Raw genomic sequence first — 21,072 nt, 5'->3', positions numbered from 1 at the left:
TTTTTTCCCGTCGTAGTAGACACCGTCAGGCCACTCAGCATCATTTCCCTGGACTGTAAACTGACAAACCTGTAAATCTCTGGAATAGAAAGGCTTGAGAGAATTAACATGGTACACTTTAGGCTTTAGTGAGGAATTGGGAAATGCTATGAGGTAGTTTACAGCTCCCAGGCGCTCTTGGACCGTGAATGGCCCTTCCCATGATGCTTCCATCTTATGGGCCTGTTGCGCCTTCAAGACCATAACCTGGTCTCCTACCTTGAAGGAACGTTCTCTGGCATGTCTGTCATACCAGGCCTTTTGCTCTTCTTGAGCATCCTGTAGGTTCTCTCTAGCAAGGGCTAAAGAGTGTCGGAGGGTGCTTTGTAGGTTGCTTACAAAGTCCAGAATGTTAGTTCCTGGAGAAGGCGTAAACCCCTCCCATTGCTGCTTCACCAACTGTAATGGCCCCTTAACCTCGTGACCATACACAAGTTCAAATGGTGAAAACCCTAAACTGGGATGTGGTACAGCCCTGTAGGCAAACAGCAACTGCTGCAACACTAGGTCCCAATTATTGGAGAATTCGTTGATGAATTTTCGTATCATGGCCCCCAAAGTTCCATTGAACCTTTCCACCAGGCCATTGGTTTGATGGTGGTACGGGGTGGCAACCAAGTGATTCACCCCATGAGTTTCCCACAGTTTTTCCATGGTCCCTGCCAGGAAATTAGACCCTGAATCTGTAAGGATGTCAGAGGGCCAACCTACCCTGGCAAAGATGTCTGTTAGGCCAGGCACACAGTGTTAGCCCTGGTGTTGCCTAGAGCTACTGCTTCCGGCCATCGGGTAGCAAAGTCCACTAAAGTCAGTACGTACTGCTTTCCTCTGGGCGTCTTTTTTGGGAAAGGGCCCAGAATATCCACAGCTACTTGCTGAAATGGGACCTCAATTATGGGGAGTGGCTGGAGAGGGGCCTTGACCTGGTCTTGAGGCTTTCCCACTCTTTGGCATACCTCACAAGACCGGACATACTTGGCAACATCCTTGCCCATCCCCTCCCAGTGGAAGGACTTCCCCAACCGGTCCTTGGTTCTGTTCACCCCAGCATGGCTACTGGGATGATCATGGGCTAAGCTTAAGAGCTTCCCCCGGTACTTAGTTGGAACCACCAACTGTTTTTGCGGCTGCCATTCTTCCCGGTGTCCACCAGAAAGAATTTCCTTGTACAAAAGTCCTTGGTCTATAACAAACCGGGATCGATTAGAAGAGCTGAGAGGCGGTGGGGTGCTCCGTGCCGCCGCCCAAGCTTTCTGAAGGCTGTCATCCGCTTCCTGCTCAGCCTGGAACTGTTCCCTTGAGGCTGGGGTCACCAGTTCTTCCTCAGACTGTGGACTTGGGCTTGGTCCCTCTGGAAGCGATGTAGGTGATGGGGTTGTTTCCGTTGCTGGTGTACCGCTCTTCGCTGGTGCACCTGAGGGTATTTCAGGCTCTGGCTGAGCCTTTTGGGTATGGCTGTCTTGCGCTTCTGCCAGTTCTGGCTCGCTGGCGCCCTCTGGCGTTGAGTTTGAAAATGTGGTTGCACTTGCTGGTGCTGGTTGCTGTTCCAGTTCCGGGCCTGGGACTGGAGATGCTGTGGCTGTTTCAGCGGTTGGCATGGAATCCGGGTCCACTACCTCTGTCTGGGTCTCTGGTAACACAGACGGGGCCTCTGTGGACGGTTCAGGAACAGGAATGGGTCTGGAAGCTTGCCTGGTTTGGCTACGTGTAACCATTCCCACTCTCTTGGCCCGCCTCACCTGGTTGGCCAAGTCTTCCCCAGTAGCATGGGGATAGGATAATTGTCATAGACTGCAAAAGTCCACATTCCTGACCAGCCTTTGTACTGGACAGGCAGTTGAGCTGTAGGCAAGTCTACAGCTTGTGACATGAAGGGGTAAATTGTAACTTTGGCCTTTGGGTTGATGAATTTGGGGTCAACGAAGGATTGGTGGATAGCTGACACTTGTGCCCCCGTGTCTCTCCACGCAGTAACCTTCTTTCCGCCCACTCTCAAATTTTCCCTTCGCTCCAAGGGTATTTGAGAGGCATCCGGGCCTGGGGATCTTGGGTGTGATGGTGGTGTAATGAATTGCACTCGCATGGTGTTCTTGGGACACTTGGCCTTGATATGTCCCAGTTCATTACACTTAAAGCATCTTCCATCTGATGGGTCACTGGGCCGAGGTGAGTTACTGGAGACTGGTGAGGTTGAAGGGTAGGGTATCTGTGGCTTTACTTGGGTGGTATGTGGGGTTTTTGGCTGTCCTCGGTTGTAGGGTTTATGGTCTGTGTGCCCCCTGGGGTAATCGTTCCCCTTGACAGTAGCTTTCTTGCTTTCTGCCAGTTCCATCCATTTGGCTCCAATTTCCCCTGCCTCAGCGATATTCTTGGGGTTTCCATTTTGTATGTACCGTGTGATGTCTTCAGGAACACCATCCAAGAACTGCTCCATTTGTATGAGGAGGTTCAGTTCTTCCAAGGTTTGAATGTTGTTTCCTGTTAGCCAGGCCTCATAGTTTTTTGCAATGTAGTAGGCGTGTTTGGGAAATGACACCTCTGGTTTCCACTTTTGGGTTCTGAAGCGCCGACGGGCATGATCTGGGGTTATCCCCATCCTGTATCTGGCCTTGGTTAGAAAAAGTTATAGTCATTCATTTGGTGCTTAGGCATTTCAGCTGCCACCTCTGCTAAAGGTCCACTGAGCTGTGACCTCAATTCTACCATGTACTGGTCTTCGGGAATGCTGTACCCAAGACAAGCTCTTTCAAAATTTTCCAAGAAGGCCTCGGTGTCATCACCTGCCTTGTAGGTGGGAAATTTCCTGTGCTGTGGAGCAATATTTGGCACCGGGTTGTTAGGGTTGGCTGGCACATGCAGCCCAGCTTTTGCCAATTCCAGTTCATGTTTTCTCTGTTTTTCCTTCTCTTCATTCTCTTTTTGTTGTTTTTTCCATTTCTTTTTGTTGTTTTTTCCATTTCTTTTTGGTGCTTTTCCATTTCTCGGCGGTGGGCCACCTCTTCTTCTTCTAGTTTTCTTTTGTGTGCTGCCTCTTGGGCCGCCTGTTCTCTTTGGAAGGCTGCCAGTTTGATGCTTTCTTCCTTTTCTTTCATCTCCATCTGTCGCCTGTGTTCAGCTTCTTTGATTTGTTCTTCGGCGTCAATTTTTGCCTTAGAAGTCATGGTTCCTGTTTTCTTGTGTTGGGGTGCCCTCCGGTGTTTATCTTCTGAACTGCAGGTTCTCTGTTGCCTCCTGAAGTCTGCCTAGCAACAGTGCTTTTTTCCCTTTCTCTCTCTAGCTAATGTTCAATGAAGGGAAACCAGAAAAACCACTTTATTTGCATGCATATAAGTGCTGGTACTTGCCTCCTAATGGGAGGGCTATTGCATGACAAAAGACCCTTAACATGCAAGCCACAAACTGCGAGAGAGAGCAGAAAAAAAAAATTCTCTCTGGTTCCCTTTTAAAACCAACTGCTTCTCTCTGCTAAAAAGCCCTTAGCAGAGAAAAGAAAAATATAATATTTCTACTGGCTTCTGGGTTCTGTCTATCTCCCACCAGCTGCCACTCATGTAATAACCTTAGTCCCAGATCTGGACCTTAGCGTCCAAAATATGGGGGTTAGCATGAAAACCTCCAAGCTTAGTTACCAGCTTGGACCTGGTACCTGCTGCCACCACCCAAAAAATTAGAGTGTTTTGGGGCACTCTGGTCCCCCTGAAAAACCTTTCCTGGGGACCCCAAGACCCAAATCCCTTGAGTCTCACAACAAAGGGAAATAATCCTTTTTCCCTTCCCCCCTCCAGGTGCTCCTGGAGAGATACACAGACACAAGTTCTGTGAATCCAAACAGAGTGAATCTCCCTCTCTGTTCCCAATCCTGGAAACAAAAAGTACTTTTCTATTCCCCCAGAGGGAATGCAAAGTCAGGCTAGCAATCCAACACACAAATCTCCCCTTGATTTCTTCCTCCCACCAATTCCCTGGTGAGTACAGACTCAATTTCCCTGAAGTAAAGAAAAACTCCAACAGGTCTTAAAAGAAAGCTTTATATAAAAAGAAAGAAAAATAAGTACAAATGTTCTCTCTGTATTAGATGATACAACACAGGGTCAATTGCTTAAAAGAATATTGAATAAACAGCCTTATTCAAAAAGAATACAAATCAAAGCACTCCAGCACTTATATTCATGCAAATACCAAAGAAAAGAAACCATATAACTTACTATTTGATCTCTTTGTCCTTACACTTAGAAACAGAAGACTAGAAAGTAGAACTACTTCTCCAAAGCTCAGAGCAAGCAGGCAGCCAGAAAACAAAGACAAAGACACTCAAATCCCTCCACCCAAAGTTGAAAAAATCCGGTTTCCTGATTGGTCCTCTGGTCAGGTGCTTCAGGTGAAAGAGACATTAACCCTTAGCTATCTGTTTATGACAGCCCTGCAATCAGAGCCGCCAACTCCTTTAGCACCCTTGGATGCAGTGCATCCGTCCCCATGGACTTGTGCTTGTCCAGCTTTTCTAAATAGTGCTGAACCATTTCTTTCTCAAGAGAGGGCTGGTCATTCCCTCCCCATACTGTGCTGCCCAGTGCACTAGTCTGGGAGCTGACCTTGTTCATGAAGACAGACGCAAAAAAAAAAAAGCAAGCTTTTTCTACATCTTCTCTCACTAGGTTGCTGCCCTTATTCAGTAAGGGGCACACGCTTTCCTTAACCACCACCTGTTGCCAACGTACCTAAAGAAACCCTTCTTGTTACCCTTAACATCCTTTGCTAGCTGCAATGCCAAGTGGGATTTGGCCTTCCTAATTTCACTCTTGCATGCCTGAGCAATACTCATATGGGGGTGAGACACGAAGGTGAGGAAATGGAGGATGTGAAGCATGAGCATATACAGGTGTTTCTTTGGCACAGTCTGGAAGCAAACGGGCTGCAAATCGTTCAGCCATCTCACAGTGTACAGGTGGGATGGTCCAGGGTGGGGTGGTTGGCAGGTGCTCACTGGGTAGGGGCCCAATGAAAAGGTTCAGAGAGCCAGGGGTGCAGGGTGGGCGAGGAGTACCCTCCTGCAGGACCTGGTCGAGGTAAACCTGAGCAGTGGGCAGTAACGCTGCCCTCACCTCCATGAAGGGCAGAGAGCCCCATGTGTTGAGCCAGCATCAGGGGATCCACCCAGTCTCGCTGGTCATAGTCCAGGAGGTCTCCGACTCTGGTGAGGTGGAGGAGGGGTAAAATAGGAGTAGAGAGAAGAGCCAGAAAATCAGTTTTAATATCTGCTGTATTGAGGCTATCATTTTGGCAATCCCTTCTATTTCCCACCTTTAAAATGGAGATAATACCTACTTTGCTGGAACTAAGTTTGGGGAACAGGATTAATTTGTATAGTGTTTAAAAAAGAAAGTAGTAAACTGAATATAAGTTGCCTTCTTACTGGAGCCCTATTTCTGGGATGTTATCTTGCGTGAGTGTAAAATGACTTCAGCTTTTCATAGGCCATGTATAAATTAACATCCTATTTTAATGATTACTTTTTTGCTGCTGCTTAACTTAATGAAGTCAGTTCTCAGTGCTGCAGAAGAACAGTTACTTCTAAAAATAAACCCTGTAAGACTTCATAGAATTACTACTGATCATAACAGGTTTATTCCAAAACCTAACTTTAAAGCCATTTTACAGTTCGATGTCCTTTTGAATTGAATATTTAGTTCAGTCCTAGCACTGTACAAGTGATATAAAGGGGAGTGTTTCTACAAAATACTCAGCAGGGATTGTACTTATCTAATGGAAAAGGCTTGGTTGCCAGAATTCCTCTTTTGCTAGCAACGGTGAGGAAGCCCTGAATGGCCTCGCCGTTCCCTGTGAGATAGTCACACATGGGGAAGGAGGGCCACTAAGGGAGTTGAGGATAAGATTAAAAAAAGGAACTACACCTCTACCCCGATATAACATGAATTCGGATATAACGTGGTAAAGCAGCGCTCGGGGCAGGGGTTTGGGTTTTCCCTAATTATGCACATTACCATCACTACTATCCTTGCAGGATGGCAAGGGGAGGGCAGATGTGTGTGTCAACATGTAAGATGGATTCAGCTTTGCATTTTGGAGCTAAATTTTTGTCCCCATGGGACAGTGCATGAGGTTACATCTGTGACTGAGGAGAGTTCAGCTTGCAGACTCTTGCTGATGGTGACAAGCCAGTCGCAAGGACCCCAAGTGGATTTTACATGTTAATTCAGTAAGTGTGATTCAGAGGAAACTGCCATTTTTAGAGAACAAAACTAAATTTTTGGTCTTCTCTGAAATGAGAAGCTTCCCATATAGAGTTCAGAATTGATTTCCCCCCACACTTAGTTACCAATACTGCAACTCTACTTTTACAATATTACCCCATGAAACATTTTATCCAGCCTTCTATACAGAAAAGGGAAAGTTGTTTTTCCTTCTTCCATGCACGTAGAAAAAGCAGTAGGCAGTGCTGCATACAGACTTAGATGTTAGGTCTCTCACATATTGCCAGGATGGATAAAAAATCAGATTTTTTTTATTTCAATTTTTTTTGATAAAATGCTTTTTGAGGAAAAAAACTATCTAAAGAAAGTTTTAATATCTCATCATGGAATAGGGATAATAAATTCTAATACTATAGTATGAGACAATATATTCAGTAATGTTTAAGAAAAGTTTTGTAAATGAGTTCCAATCATTCATGGATTAGGGACCCAATTTTATGGCGTTCCAGTGGCTTCTGTATAGATTATTTAGGTTAATCTTTCTATCTACCCACTGAGACTCAGTGATCAGTCTAGATATCATCAGAGATGCTTAGTTTTGCAGTTCTCAAACTGGATTTGTCTCTCCAGAGATAACATGCTTGTTAACAGCAAAAATGTTTTTTAAATTAATATATAGAGGTGAGAAATAACAGACCTCAACCCTATTATTCCTGTGCAAATTTGTGTACACAGAGTCAATCCCTTCTCTCTCTCTCTAAAAGTGCAAAGTTTCAAAAAGTTCAAGGAATAGAAGATTATTGGGGGCAGAATACATCTGAACAAGAAGAAGTCGTCTGGGGATAAATATGAGAAGGGAGGGACATGCAGTAGAAACAAAAGTTAAACTACCAAAGAGTCCTATGGCACCTTATAGACTAACAGACGTATTGGAGCATGAGTTTTCGTGGGTGAATACCCACTTCATCGGATGCATCCAATAGGTCTGTTAGTCTATAAGGTGCCACAGGACTCTGCTGATTTTACAGATCCAGACTAACATGGCTACCTCTCTGATACAAAAGTTAAATGGTTTGAGCAGCATATTCCAGAAGTCTTGAGGTCTGAGTGTAGCCTTCATTGATTTGAGATCTACCATACTATTCTCTCACTAGAAGGGAAAACCTAGAATGGCAGCAGGCCGTAAAAGAGACCCAGTTTGGGAATATTTTAATGAAGTTCCTCTACTTGTGAGTAAGACAGGCATGTGTGCAAAACAGTGCAACAAAGAAATGCAAGGCCTGGTTGCCTGAATGAAACAACATCATGAGAGGTGAGGTGTTCCTTCTCAGGAGGAAGCTGCATTGAAGATGATAAAAGGAACGTGTCTGAACATGCAGGATCTTCAGGTTTGTAAACTTTTTATTTCATACTTCTTTCTTAAGGACTGCCTGTCTTCCTTCTGGACTATTCTTGAATTTTCAGGTTTGAGCAAAAAATATAGTTGTTAGTACCAGAGAGTAACTAACATTTTAGATGCAGTTGTGATAAAAAATAAATAGCTGAAATAGGCAGATTGTCCTTTTACAATTTCACAATGATCCTGTTGTATGTGCTTTAATAGAAGGGAATGTCTTCCTTACAGAAACAATTGATACATCAGAAAATGCGCATACAGCAAAATACTTACAAGAAGTAGCAGTAAAAGCTATAATTGTGAAAAAAAATTCAAATGTCTAGTACGCAGCTTGGTCACAGACAACACTTGAAATGTATCCAAGATGAGAAGAAATTATTTAGAAGAGTCCCATGCTAATAACATATGGTTGCAGTGCTCATCTGATGCACCTCCTAGCCAAAGACTTAAGTATTCCAGAAATAAAAGCTAATGTTGAAATTGCAAAATACTTCTGCACAAACCACTTTGCAGCAGCTGCTCTGAAAAAGTGGGACTAACCAAGCTAACTCTCCCAGAAGACATGCGATGGAACTCAGTAGTGGACTATTTTGAGCACTATATCAAGAACTGGCCTAATCTGATGACAGTTTGTGAACAAAATTGTGAAAAAATAGATGGCACCATCACAGCCAAAGTTCTCAACATTGGGCTTAAGAGAAATGTTGAACATATGCTGTGTACCCTGAAGCCTATTTCTGTAGCCTTGAACAAAATGCAGGGAAGAGCCATTTTATTGCTGACGCTGTTGAAATTTGGAAGGAACTGAGTGAAATCTTAAAAAGAGAAACATGCAATGACAGAGTTAAATTACAAGCATTAAAAAAAACAAATGGGACAAGCACTATATCTATCACGGAGCCTTTTTAATCTCTCCTCATAGGGGACCTGTTTCAAACCCCTAATTTTAGTTGTCCTTTTCCGAACCTTTTCTAATGCTAGTATCTCTTTTTTGAGATGAGGAGACCACATCTGCACACAGTATTCAAGATGTGGGTGTACCATGGATTTATATGAGGGCAATAAGAGAATAAGAGGAATCATTAAAAAGGGGATAGATATTCTCCATAACATCCTGTTTCCATTTTTGACTGGCACTGCACACTGCGTGGACGTCTTCAGAGAACTGTCCACAATGACTCCAAGATCTTTTTCCTGATTAGTTGTGGCTAAATTAGCCCCTATCATATTGTACGTATAGTTGGGGTTATTTTTCCCAATGTGCACTACTTTACATTTATCCTCATCAAATTTCATTTGCCATTTTGTTGCCCAGTCACTTAGTCTCTAAGGTGCCACAAGTACTCCTCATTCCTCTCACAAAACTAACATTTATTTGAGCATAAGCTTTTGTGGGCTAAAAGCCATTGCATCGGATGCATTCAGTGGAAAATACAGTAGGAAGATATATATACATACATACAGAGGATATGAAAAAATGGGTGTTGCCATACTAACTATAACGAGAACAATCAGGTAAGGTGGCGTATTATCAGCAGGAGAAAAAAAACTTTTGTAGTGATAATCAGGATGGCCCATTTCCAACAGTTGACAAGAAGGTGTGAGTAATAGCAGGGGGAAAATGAGCATGGGGAAATAGGTTTTACTTTGTGTAATGACCCATCCACTCCCAGTCTTTATTCAAGCTTAAATTAATACTGTTCAGTTTACAAATTAATTCCAATTGTGCAGTTTCTCCTTGGAGTTTGTTTTTTGAAGTTTTTTGTTGCTGTAATCAAGTGACCAGGGAAGTTGATGTGTTCTCTGACTGGTTTTTGAATGTTATAATTCTTGACGTCTGATTTGTGTCCATTTATTCTTTTGTGTAGAGAGTGTCTGGTTTGGCCAACGTACATGGCAAAGGGGCATTGCTGGCACATGATGGCATATATCACATTGGTAGATGTGCAGGTCAATGAGCCTCTGACAGTGTGGCTGATGTGATTAGGTCCTATGATAGTGTCCCCTGAATAGATATGTGGATAGAGTTGGCAACGGGATTTGTTGCAAGGATCGGTTCCTGCGTTAGTGTTTTTGTTGTGTGGTTGCTGGTATTTGCTTCAGGTTGGGGGGTTGTCTGTAAGCGAGGACTGGCCTGTCTCCCAAGATCTGTGAGAGTGAGGGATCGTCTTTCAGGATAGGCTGTAGATCCTTGATGATGTGCTGGAAACCTCCTGAAATGAAGGCCAAACCTTTCATATAAAGTCACTTGTTTTCTCAAAGGATGTAGTGACAGTACACCAATGGTTCCTTCTGTGTTTGTCTAGCCATTTTATTCTTTTCAGATAATATTTTAACAGTTGAATTATTTCTATCAACCAAACTATATTACCAATACAAACAGTATTACAGTGACCTGAAATACTCTTTTCCTTCCTAAAAAGGTACTTTTTACTCATGCTAGAAATGACTCCTAGCATGTTTTAGATATATCTCTTCTGTCCCCAAGGAATTAACACTGCCATGCTGGCTCCCATGCTTTCCTGTCTACTGTGAGCTTATGGGTCTACAAAGCTGGCACAATCCTGCAGAACTGAGGAGGCCACCCCTGTCATTCATAGCCCCTGAAACAAATCCTTTTACTTTTGAAATATCAGCTATTGGAACTCTTGTTAAGAGCTCAAAGAATTATTACAATATAAGCCACTTTGTAAGTGTCTTTAATAATAAGAACTTTCTGTAAATATGATCAGGAATAATTCAAGGCCTTTTCTCCATCACATTCAAGTGAAATAAAATTATTTAAAATCCTGGATCCCATGATATTGTCCGTTCAACTTCCTTTTCTTCATAGCAGATAATTTCATCTCCAATATTGAACTCTACGTTCTTATCCAAACTGAGGCCGCAATCCATGCCAGTTTTTATTACCTGGGCATCGTCTTTATGGTGCTTCAGTGAGGTTAAAAATCCTAGAGAGAGAATGGAAAAAATAGATCCAATATAAAGACTAATGTGGACTTCAAACAAACAACTCCCTCCCCGCAAAAAACTACATGGCAAGACCAACACAAGAAGATTCTGATTTTTAGTGATGCTGAACCTCCATAATTTACACAGGTTCTGAAAATCAGGTGCTATTCCTTTCAAAGTTTAATTGATCTGACTATCTCCTTCCTACACAGACTGCTGTCAGGGGTTCAAAGCTTGTGGAAGTTTCTTATGGGGAGGGAACACCAGCATAGGCACCGACTTCTAATGGTGCCGGTGAGTGCAAGACCCCCCCTTTTGCCCCCACCCCGCCCAGACTCCACACCTGCTCCGTCCCCATTCCAAGCCCTTCCCCAAAGTCCCCGCCCCAACTCCACCCCCTCCCTGCTGCTATTCGACTCCTTCCCCAAATCCCTGCCCTGGCCTCTTCTCTGCCTCCTCCCCTGAGCGTGCCATGTTCCCGCTCCTCTATCCTCCTCCCCGGAACGTGCTACAGCTCTTTGGCGGTGGCAAGTGCTGGGAGGAAAGCAGAGGAGCTGGGATGCGGCGCGCTCAGGGGAAGAGGCAGGGAGGGTGGGGAGTTTGGCTGCTGATGGATGCAGAACACCCACTAATTTTTCCCCATGGGTGCTCCAGCCCCAAAGCACCCACAGAGTTGGCACCTATGAACACCAGGATGATTAGTCAAGAAAATGTCTGTCCAAAACCAATTCCGCTTGTATTGCTTAAGCAAGAAAACAAGCTTTGCAGGAACTAGATGTCCTTCTTAGGTAAAGTCTACTGTAAATAGTGTATTAAGTTGATTGAACAACTTTTTAAGAAGAAAATTCCAACTTCAGATACACCAAAACATTTTCATTGACTTCCACTGTCTGTACAGATCAGAGGATACAGTCTGGGCCTAAGAATCTAACTCCAATGGTGAGCATGTATGTGTAGTAGAATATGAGTGTGGATAAATGTTTGATAGCAGTTTTACCTTTCCAAATAACATCTCTGTTACGAATTAGTTTAAACTTCAACTTTCTGTCTAACTGCCCCTTCTGTACTCGGCAGCCAGCCACTGGAACCTTGCTTTTTCCTACTGTGACACAGAAGGTAGTGAGAACAGAGGCCTCCCCTAAGGAAAGAAATGGAAGGACTAAGTGCAAGGGAATGTAATACAAACTCCACCAGTAATGAATGCTATGCTTTGCTGTGCTCTTCCATTGCTATCAAAACTTAAGTCTTCTGAACATTCTGCTTATGTATGTTGAGGATAACAACTGAAGAGGAATTCTATGCAATCCAGCATAGTGGGAAAGCTATCCTGGGGAATGAGATTTGTGTAGTTCCTCAACATACCATTTTAAATCAAGGCCCACCCCAGAGCAGAAAAATATTTTCCCTACCCCACAAGAAAGGTCTAGTTTTTCAAGGCAGTATTTACCATCCAGTGAAAACTTACCTATTATATGTTCTACTACAGATGGGGGCAATTTGCTGCTCAACTCATCTTTCAAGTCCTCAATAAAATGGTAGATAATATTGTGAAGTTTAATTTTTATTCCCTTTTTAGCAGCCAGCTGCTGAATAGATTTGTTTGCATTCACACTGAATCCATATATGACACCTGACAGATAAAACCACCACCAATGATTATTAAATACAAACACTCCAGGTACAGGAATTTCTTTGTTTTTCAAGCAGGAAGTGAAAACGTTTGGAGATGAGCTTGCAAAGGCTATCCTGGAATATTCATGTAATATTTTATTCTTAGCATGGTCTGTACTTAACAACTGAAAATTGTTTGCTTTGCTTGGGTTGAGATTTTCACATTTACTAATTTAAATTATAATCCTCTTTTCTCTTCCTTTTTTAAAAAACAACTGTTGGAATCAGGAGTCAAGATAGCCTGAAACTGAGCCCTAATAAAAAGCAACATTACTGATAGCAAAATGAAATTTTATAGTTTTCCCATTTTAATTTTTCCATCCATTTTTAAAATCAGAGATCAGATACTTGGTCACTGCATATACACTAAGCACCCCCAACAATGCTTTCTTACTTTAAGAAGAGTTGCTTCAATGGAAACCCCCACAAAATACTGTCCCTAGATCAGTGTAGTTGTAGCCATGTCAGTCCCAGGATATTAGAGACACAAGATGGATGAGGTAATATCTTAAATTGGACCATATTCAAAAAAGAGCTCTATGTGGCTCAAAAGCTTGTCTCTCTCCCCAACAGAAGATGGTCCAGTTAAAGATATTACCTCACCCACTTTGTGTCTCTAAATTCCTAGATAGAGTTAAATGTAACAAAGCAGACAGATAGCTAGTTAGATCCTGTGATCTAGCTGGGCAATATGCTACATGAAGGAGCAGGATTGAAAGGGAGCTCCTTATCTTGGGTCCAGAAAAGTCCAGCTCCTTATCTTGGTCTCCAGCATAAATCAGAGCAGACAGAAAGACGTTCTAATTTACACCCAGCTATGGCCCAGGGCAGTTCCAGCAACTGGGGATCTAACAGGCATAGGGGAACTGCATCCATGCTCCCTGGCCTGGAGGGAGGTTATAACAGGAACCACTATGCTGGCCAACCCCCTCCCCCACCAGGACTCCCCTGAACAAAAAAATCCTCTGGGATCTGGTTAAGCCATTTTTCTGGCTGCTTTGCACTGCTGAAGCAGCACAAGGCAACCAGAATAAGGGCTCAAATCTAGAGCACTGTCTCCAACACACAAGTTTGCAGGTATTGTCTGCCACATTATAGACAACACAGTATTGAGTTTACCCTTCTCTACATTACTTGCATTTTCACTAGATTTCTAGCAGGATATCTCTTTGCACAAATACTAGTATTTATTTTCTGTGACAGAAAACTATTTTTATGTTTCATACACATTTACATTGACTGTATTGCTAAATTATTATACAGGGGAAACAACTGAAAGCACAGCTACCCTGTTCATTTAATAAAAAATGAAGGATTTCATACTGATTGTAAGATCACTGTCTAAATTTATACTTTACCCTTAAATGTTTCAGCAAGATTTATGTCATTTTCACTGACATCTCCTACTCCAAAATGGATCACATCCAATTCACATTCACTGTCAGCATTATAGCTGTCCAGAATGTTTAGAATGGCCTCAGTGGAACCGTCCACATCACCTAAATAGATCAAATATTCTATTACTAGGCATTGTAAAATCAGAATAAACAAGTATCAAAATTATAACAAACAAAAGGCAAATGCTGTTACATGGGAATTCTAGATTGTACGATATCATCAACAAAAATTTAATATCTGGTGTATTTTTTTTTTGCATACAGAAGAGACTGCTGAACATACTGCACAAACTTGAAAGTGTGGTGTTCTATTCTGAAAAGTGACGGAACACAACATCATTGGAAGAATGGGGAGGTCAATGTTTGTTGTGTCTCAAATGATTTTCAGATCAAGTTTGCTTAGTTTTACAAATACCGTCAGCCCTGCACATTCAGCCTGGGATATTAAGGTCAAGCTGGGTTCTTCCTGGCTTTTGCATCATCATCAATAAAGATTCTGCATGGCATCAGTTCTACCAGTGGAACACTATTGCCAAGGGGGTTGAGCTGATATAACTGATGGCATTCTTGCAGACTGAGTCTACACAGATAGTCCTGCCACTGGAATTTAGGGCCTGATCCTGCAAATATTTGAGCAGGTGAGTTGTGTGTTTACACACGAGTTTCAGTAGGATTGCTCAAAGTTACTCACCTGCTTAAGTCTTTGCAGGATCAGTGCTTGAGTTAGCATTTCTGTTGCTAAGGTATGAACCAGAAGAGAAGCCCATAGTTGCTGGTTCGCCAGGGCTGACAGTAGTAAAAGTACATTTCTTAACAAAGTAAACAGATAAGTCTCTGAATAGACCTAGGAAGCAGTTCTTCTGAGTAAGAATATGACATACTTACACAGTAACTTTTCAGAGTAAAACCATACTTTAAATTTATTGTAGTCATTAAGTTATGCATACATTAATTTTCTTAATGAAAAAAAAAAAAACATTTTCTTCAGGAAGTTCTTCCTCAAAAGATTACAAGCCAGTGCTTAATTTTAGGACTGGAACAGAGCGTTTTCTTACTCTGGTAAGAACTGTGGTTATTCAAGACATTTTTCACACAGATTCCACTCTAGGGGTGCATGCAGCCCACATGCACAAGATTGGATTCTTTTGAAGAGCAGTGTCTGTTGCAGCTGCCCCTATGCCTTGAACACTCGCTTACTCCCTGCAGCCAAGTATATTAAAAGCAGGGTGCACATCTCAATTCCTTCACCATGAATCTCCTAGGAGCAGGTTTCTAATTAGCAGGGATGAAAGGGTGTGTGTGTGTGGAATCTTTGGATAACACATCTCAAAGAACCACAGGTACGGTAGGATAAGTAACTGTTTAAGTGATTGTCCACCGATTCCACTTTTGGTGACTAACAAATAGTTGCCTATTTACCGGTAGCTAGGCAGCAGGAGTTCTATTTTAATGCAGATTGCAGTATTGCCATACCAAAGCTAGCATCCAATCTAGGCGCTTGTGCCAGGGAATAGCAAGTGGTAGATGTATGGATTGAGTTCCATGTTGCTTCCTATGCAGATGTTAATCAAATATGCTGCAGAGACTACTTAAGTGTTAATACATCCAGGGGGATCTTTCTTAGCCAAATCATAAGTCCTGAAATAGTCAGAGACCCACTCAATGATATAATCCTTTCAGTGAATGTCAAAAAAGAGAGTCCAGGACAGGTGTGCACAGGAATGAAATGGTCCTATCCAAATAAAAGGGTAATGCTCTGATGACTTCAAACATATGGAGGTTTATTTCACCCAGAATAGACAAGGGAAGAACACAGGAAGATGAATCAACTGATTGATATGAAAGTTGGAAAATCCCTTAGAGAGAAACTTTGGGTGAGCTTGGAGAGGAAAAGAAATATGTCTTTTCCAGCAGAGAGGAAGTTCTGTCAGCTGTGCCTTGTCTTGAGATAACCACTGAGGTTGATTTAGCAATGACATCCCATAGCCTCTCTGTTAGGAGAGTCTTACATCTGCCCCACTGAAAGGTGTCTCCGTGCCATGCATCAGAGCTGATACAGAGTCCTACATCTACTATAGTCAATACCTCAGTCAGTGCCAAGGAGGTGGATAGTACATACCATGGTGATGGGTCTCAATATGGGCATACCCTGTGCCAAGATAGACCATACCAAAGTACTTTGTGCCAGGGGCTTCAGTGCTGTGGTTGGTGTCTTGCTGTAGGTACCAGAGGCGGTACATTTGTTGCCTTCTATGATGAGATAACTGGCTCTGTGGATGAGGGGAAAGTAGTGGACGTGTTATTCCTTGACTTTAGCAAAGCTTTTGATACGGTCTACTGCAGTATTCTTGCCAACAAGTTAAAGAAGTATGGGCTGGATGAATGGACTATAAGGTGAACAGAAAGCTGGCTAGATCATTGGGCTCAACAGGTAGTGATCAATGGTACCATGTCTAGTTCACAGCCGGTATCAAGCAGAGTGCCCCAAGGGTCGGTCCTGGGGCCGGTTTTGTTCAACATCTTTATTAATGATCTGTAGAATGGCGTGGATTGCACTCTCAGCAAGTTTCCAGATGACACTAAAGTGGGAAGAATAGTAGATACGCTGGAGGGTAGGCATACGACACAGAGGAACCTAGACAAATTAGAGGATTGGGCCAAAAGAAATCTGGTGAGATTCAACAAGGACAAGTGCAGAGTCCTGTACTTAGGACGGAAGAATCCCATGCACTGCTACAGACTAGGGACTGAGTGGCTAAGCAGCAGTTCTGCAGAAAAGGACCTAGGGGTTACAGTGGACGAGAAGCTGGACATCAGTCACCAGTGTGCCCTTGTTGCCAAGAAGGATAACGACATTTGGGGCTGTAAAAGTAGCACTGACATGATCATTCCTCTCTATTCGGCATTGATGAGGCCTCATCTGGAGTACTGTGTCCAATTTTGGGCCCCACACTACAAGAAGGATGTGGAAAAATTGGGAAGAGTCCAGTGGAGGGCAACAAAAATGATTAGGGGCTGGAGCACATGACTTATGAGGAGAGGCTGAGGGAACTGAGATTGTTTAGTCTGCAGAAGAGTATAATGAGGGGTGATTTGATAGCTGCTTTCAACTACCTGAAAGGGGGTTCCAAAGAGGATGGATGGATCTAGACTGTTCTCAGTGGTACCAGATGACAGAAGAAGGAGTAATAGTCTCAAGTTGTAGTGAGGGAGGCTTAGGTTGGATATTAGGAAAATCTTTTTCACTAGGAGGGTGGTGAAGCACTGGAATGGGTTACCTAGGGAGGTAGTGGAATCTTCTTCCTTAGAGGTTTTTAAGGTCAGACTTGACAAAGCCCTGGCTGGGATGATTTAGTTGGGGACTGGTCCTGCATTGAGCAGGGGGATGGACTAGATGACCTCTCTTCCAACCCTAATCTTCTATGATTCTATGGTGAAGGAAGAGGCCTATAATATGGCCCACTGCTTGGATAAAATCAGCTCATGCATGAAGAACAGCTGACTGACTGAAGCTGAACCTGAGCAAGACAGAGGTAATGCTAACGGGCAGAGGAAAGCATTTTGAAGAGTTTGCACCCACTGTGCAGCCTCCTTTGGTTAAAGGCACACATCCACAACTGGTCAATTTGGTCTGTAGTTTAGGAGTACTCTTGGATTCCCTGCTGACAGGTGTGCATATGAATGGATCGGTCCTATCCAGATAAAAAGGCAATGCCCTGATGACGTCAAACACATGGAGGGTTATTTCACCCGGAACAGATAAGGGAAGAACACAGAGAGAATAAAGTGATTAATGCTTTCTATCATCTCTAGTTGGCTAGGGGACCCAGTCCCATCCTGTCAGATGACAACCTGACCTCAGTTATTTATGCCTTCATCAGTTCTCCGCAAGGCAAAATCATGGAGCAGGTCCTCAAGGAATCCATTTTGAAGCACTTGGAGGAGAGGAAGGTGATCAAGAACAGTCTACATGGATTCACAAGAGCAAATCATGCCTGACCAACCTGATTGCCTTCTATGACGAGATAACTGGCTCTGTGGATACGGGGAAAGCGGTGGATGTGATACAGCTTGACATTAGCAAAGCTTTTGATATGGTCTCCCACAGTATTCTTGCCAGAAAGTTAAAGAAGTCTGGATTGGATGAATGGACTATAAGATGGATAGAAAGCCGGCTAGATTCTCAGGCTCAACAGGTAGTGATCAACGGCTCGATGTCTAGTTGGCAGCCAGTATCAAGCGGAGTGCCCCTGGGGCCAGTTTTGTTCAACATCTTTATTAATCAACTGGATGATGGGATGAGTTGCACCCTCATCAAGTTCGCAGATGACACTAAGATGTGGGGAGAGATAGATACGCTGGAGGGTAGGGATAGGATACAGAGTGACCTAGACAAACTGGAGGACTGGGCCAAAAGAAATCCAATGAGGTTCAACAAGGACAAGTGGAGAGTCCTGCACTTAGAATGGAAGAATCCCATACACCACTACAGGCTGGGGACCAACTGGCTAAGCAGCAGTTCTACAGAAAAGGACCTGGGGATTACAGTGAACGAGAAGCTGGATACAAGTTAGCAGTGTGCCCTTGTTGCCAAGAAGGCCAATGGTATATTGGGCTAATACAGCACTGTAGGAGCACTGTCAGCAGATCAAGGGAAGTGATTATTCCCCTCCATTTTGCACTGGTGAGGCCGCACCTGGAGTATTGTGTCCAGTTTTGGTCCCCCACACCCTCCCGCCCGACTACAGAAGGGATGTGAACAAATCAGAAGGGATGTGGACAAATTAGAGAGTCCAGCGGAGGGCAACAAAAATGATTAGAGGGCTGGGGCACATGAATTACGAGGAGAGGCTGAGAGAACTGGGATTATTTAGTCTGCAGAAGAGAAGAGTGAAGGGGATTTGATAGCAGCCTTCAACTACCTGAAGTGGGTTCCAAAGAGGATGGAGCTAAGCTGTTCTCAGTGGTGGCAGATGACAGAACAAGAAGCAATGGTCTCCAGTTGCAGTGGGGGAGGTCTAGGTTGGATACAGTAACTCCTCACTTAAAGTTGTCCTGCTTAGGGTTGTTTCATTGTTATGTTGCAGATCAATTAAAGAACATGCTCGTTCAAAGTTGTGCAATGCTCCCTCATAATGTTGTTTGGCTGCTGCCTGCTTTGTCCACTGCTTCCAGAAAGAGCAGCCCATTGGAGCTAGATGGTGGGGGCTTAGAACCAGGGTGAACCGGCAGCCCCCCATCAGCTCCCTGTTCTCGTAAGTTCCCCGTGTGGCAGCCGACCAGCAGGCTAGCAATTGCTGGGCAGTGCAGCTGTCCCCCCCCACCCCCCGCCATATGCAGCTCCTGTCCTCTGCCTTGGAGCTGCTCCTGGGAACCTCCTGCTTGCTGTGCAGACGGCAGAGGAGAGGGGTACTAATGTCAGAGTGTCCACCTCCCCCAGGTCCTGTACCTTATCTCCACAGAGAATGGGGGTGTGGTGGGGGGGGAAGACATGACAGGGCTCAGGACAGAGGGAGCTTAACTTGCTGATCTACTTAAAAAGGCAATGTTCTTAGAGTGGTGTCAGCGTACTTAAAGGGGCAATGCGTGTCTCTCCCTCACATACAGGCTGTGTGTCTCTGTCTGTCTCTGCCATGCTGTCTCCCCTCCCTCCATTCATGCTGCCTTGTAGAATGTGAGGCTACATTAACAACAACATGTTAACCCTTGAGGGCTAAGCCGAATGCTAGCTCATCATTTAGCTGTAAGGCATTCCCTGGGAAATATCCCACCCTCTTACTTCACCATCTCCACTAAGCTTCACAATCATCATTGCTGTGTACACTATTATTTGTTTAAAACTTATACTGTGCATGTGAGAGTGTGTGTATGTATATACACACACAGCACACACACACACGCAGAGCGATCTTTTGTCTGGCCAAAAATGTTCCCTGGAACCTAACTCTCCGCCATTTACATTAATTCTTATGGGGAAACTGGATTCACATAACATCGTTTCACTTAAAGTAGCATTTTTCGGGAACATAACTACAACGTTCAGCAAGGAGTTACTGTATTAGGAAACAATATTTCACTAGGAGGGTGGTGAAGCACTGGAATGGGTACCTAGGGAGGTGGTGGAATCTCCATCCTTAGAGGTTTTTAAGGCCCAGCTTGACAAAGCCCAGGATGATTTAGTTGGTGTTGGTCTTGCTTTGAGCAGGGGATTGGACTAGATGACCTCCTGAGGTCTCTTTCAACTCTAATATTCTATGATTCTATTCTGTGATTCTAATATACCTGAAGCCTTCAGCACTTAGGAACGGTAACTAGAACAGAATGCTGTAGCACGTCTCCTCAGCAACACAGGCTACTGAGAGCACATTAGATCTGTCTTCTGCTCTCTACATTGCCTTCTCATAGAACACAGCATCAAGTTCAAGGTTTTGGTCCTTATCTTCAAGGTGTCAAGTATCAGAGGGTAGCCGTGTTAGTCTGGATCTGTAAAAGCAGCAAAGAATCCTGTGGCACCTTATAGACTAACAGACGTTTTGGAGCATGAGCTTCGTGGGTGAATACCCACTTCCTCAGATGCATGCATCTGAGGAAGTGGGTATTCACCCACGAAAGCTCATGCTCCAAAACGTCTGTTAGACTATAAGGTGCCACAGGATTCTTTGCTATCTTCAAGGTGCTGCATGGCCTGTAACCAGGATATCAAAAACATGGCCTAAACCTCCAGGATAAAGAGTGTGGTCAACAACTTTGCTTCTCTGGCACAACAGAACTCTCTAAAATAAGGGTAAAACTCATCTGTGCAGGAGACAAAATTTTTCTGAGGTCAGTCTCAGACTGGAATGAACTCCCCTGCAAAATTAAGGTCCATCACAAACCTCACCACTTTCTGCTTCAAGTGCAAGGTGCATTTCCTTAACCTGCATTAAATACAAATACATAGCAATATCTGTATATATATTTTTTCTTTAAAAAAAAAAAAAAAGTCTACCAGTATAAGACATATGCCTTCTCCTGGGAAGAGGATCTCTAACACAGTAGTTTTCAAACTTTCTTCCTGGGGACTCAGTTGAAGAAAATGGTTGATGCCCATGACCCAATGGAACTGGGAATGAGGGGTTCAGGATGTGCGAGGGGCTCTGGGTTTGGTGGGGGGGAGCGCTCAGGGCTTGGACAGAGGGTTGGGGTGCAGGAGGGGGTCAAGGCTCTGGGCTGGGGGTGCAGGCTCTGGGGTGGGGCTGGAGATGAGGGGTTTGGGAAGGTATGCACTAGCTTGCCTTAGCTGGGCAGCACTTAACATCCCTGTCGGTGGTGCTGACCAGAGCAAGGCGACCCAGTGCCTTAAATGCCACGACCCAGTACTGGGTCACGATCCCTAGTTTGAAAAACACTGCTCTAACGAACAACA

The 21,072-nt window shown here is 43.8% G+C and overlaps 1 protein-coding gene across 4 annotated transcripts in view; it reads right to left on the bottom strand.

Moving 5' to 3' along the window:
* Positions 1 to 9,933: 9,933 nt before the first annotated feature.
* Positions 9,934 to 21,072, bottom strand: part of MTIF2 (mitochondrial translational initiation factor 2) — a 41,637-nt gene continuing 30,498 nt past the window's right edge. For all 4 annotated transcript variants that reach the window (XM_050951820.1, XM_050951821.1, XM_050951822.1 and 1 more), the window contains 4 exons: positions 13,629 to 13,769; positions 12,065 to 12,229; positions 11,597 to 11,737; positions 9,934 to 10,598 (listed from right to left, as the gene is read on the bottom strand). In XM_050951820.1, coding sequence (XP_050807777.1) covers positions 10,429 to 10,598; positions 11,597 to 11,737; positions 12,065 to 12,229; positions 13,629 to 13,769 — 617 coding nt within the window. In that variant the 3' untranslated portion in view covers positions 9,934 to 10,428. The remainder of the gene's footprint in view (positions 10,599 to 11,596; positions 11,738 to 12,064; positions 12,230 to 13,628; positions 13,770 to 21,072) is intronic.

Source organism: Gopherus flavomarginatus, chromosome 4 (assembly GCF_025201925.1).
Source record: "Gopherus flavomarginatus isolate rGopFla2 chromosome 4, rGopFla2.mat.asm, whole genome shotgun sequence".
Lineage (NCBI taxonomy): Eukaryota > Metazoa > Chordata > Testudines > Testudinidae > Gopherus > Gopherus flavomarginatus.
The sequence above is the reverse complement of the archived record's forward strand: the minus strand, read 5'-3'. Positions and strand labels throughout refer to the sequence as shown.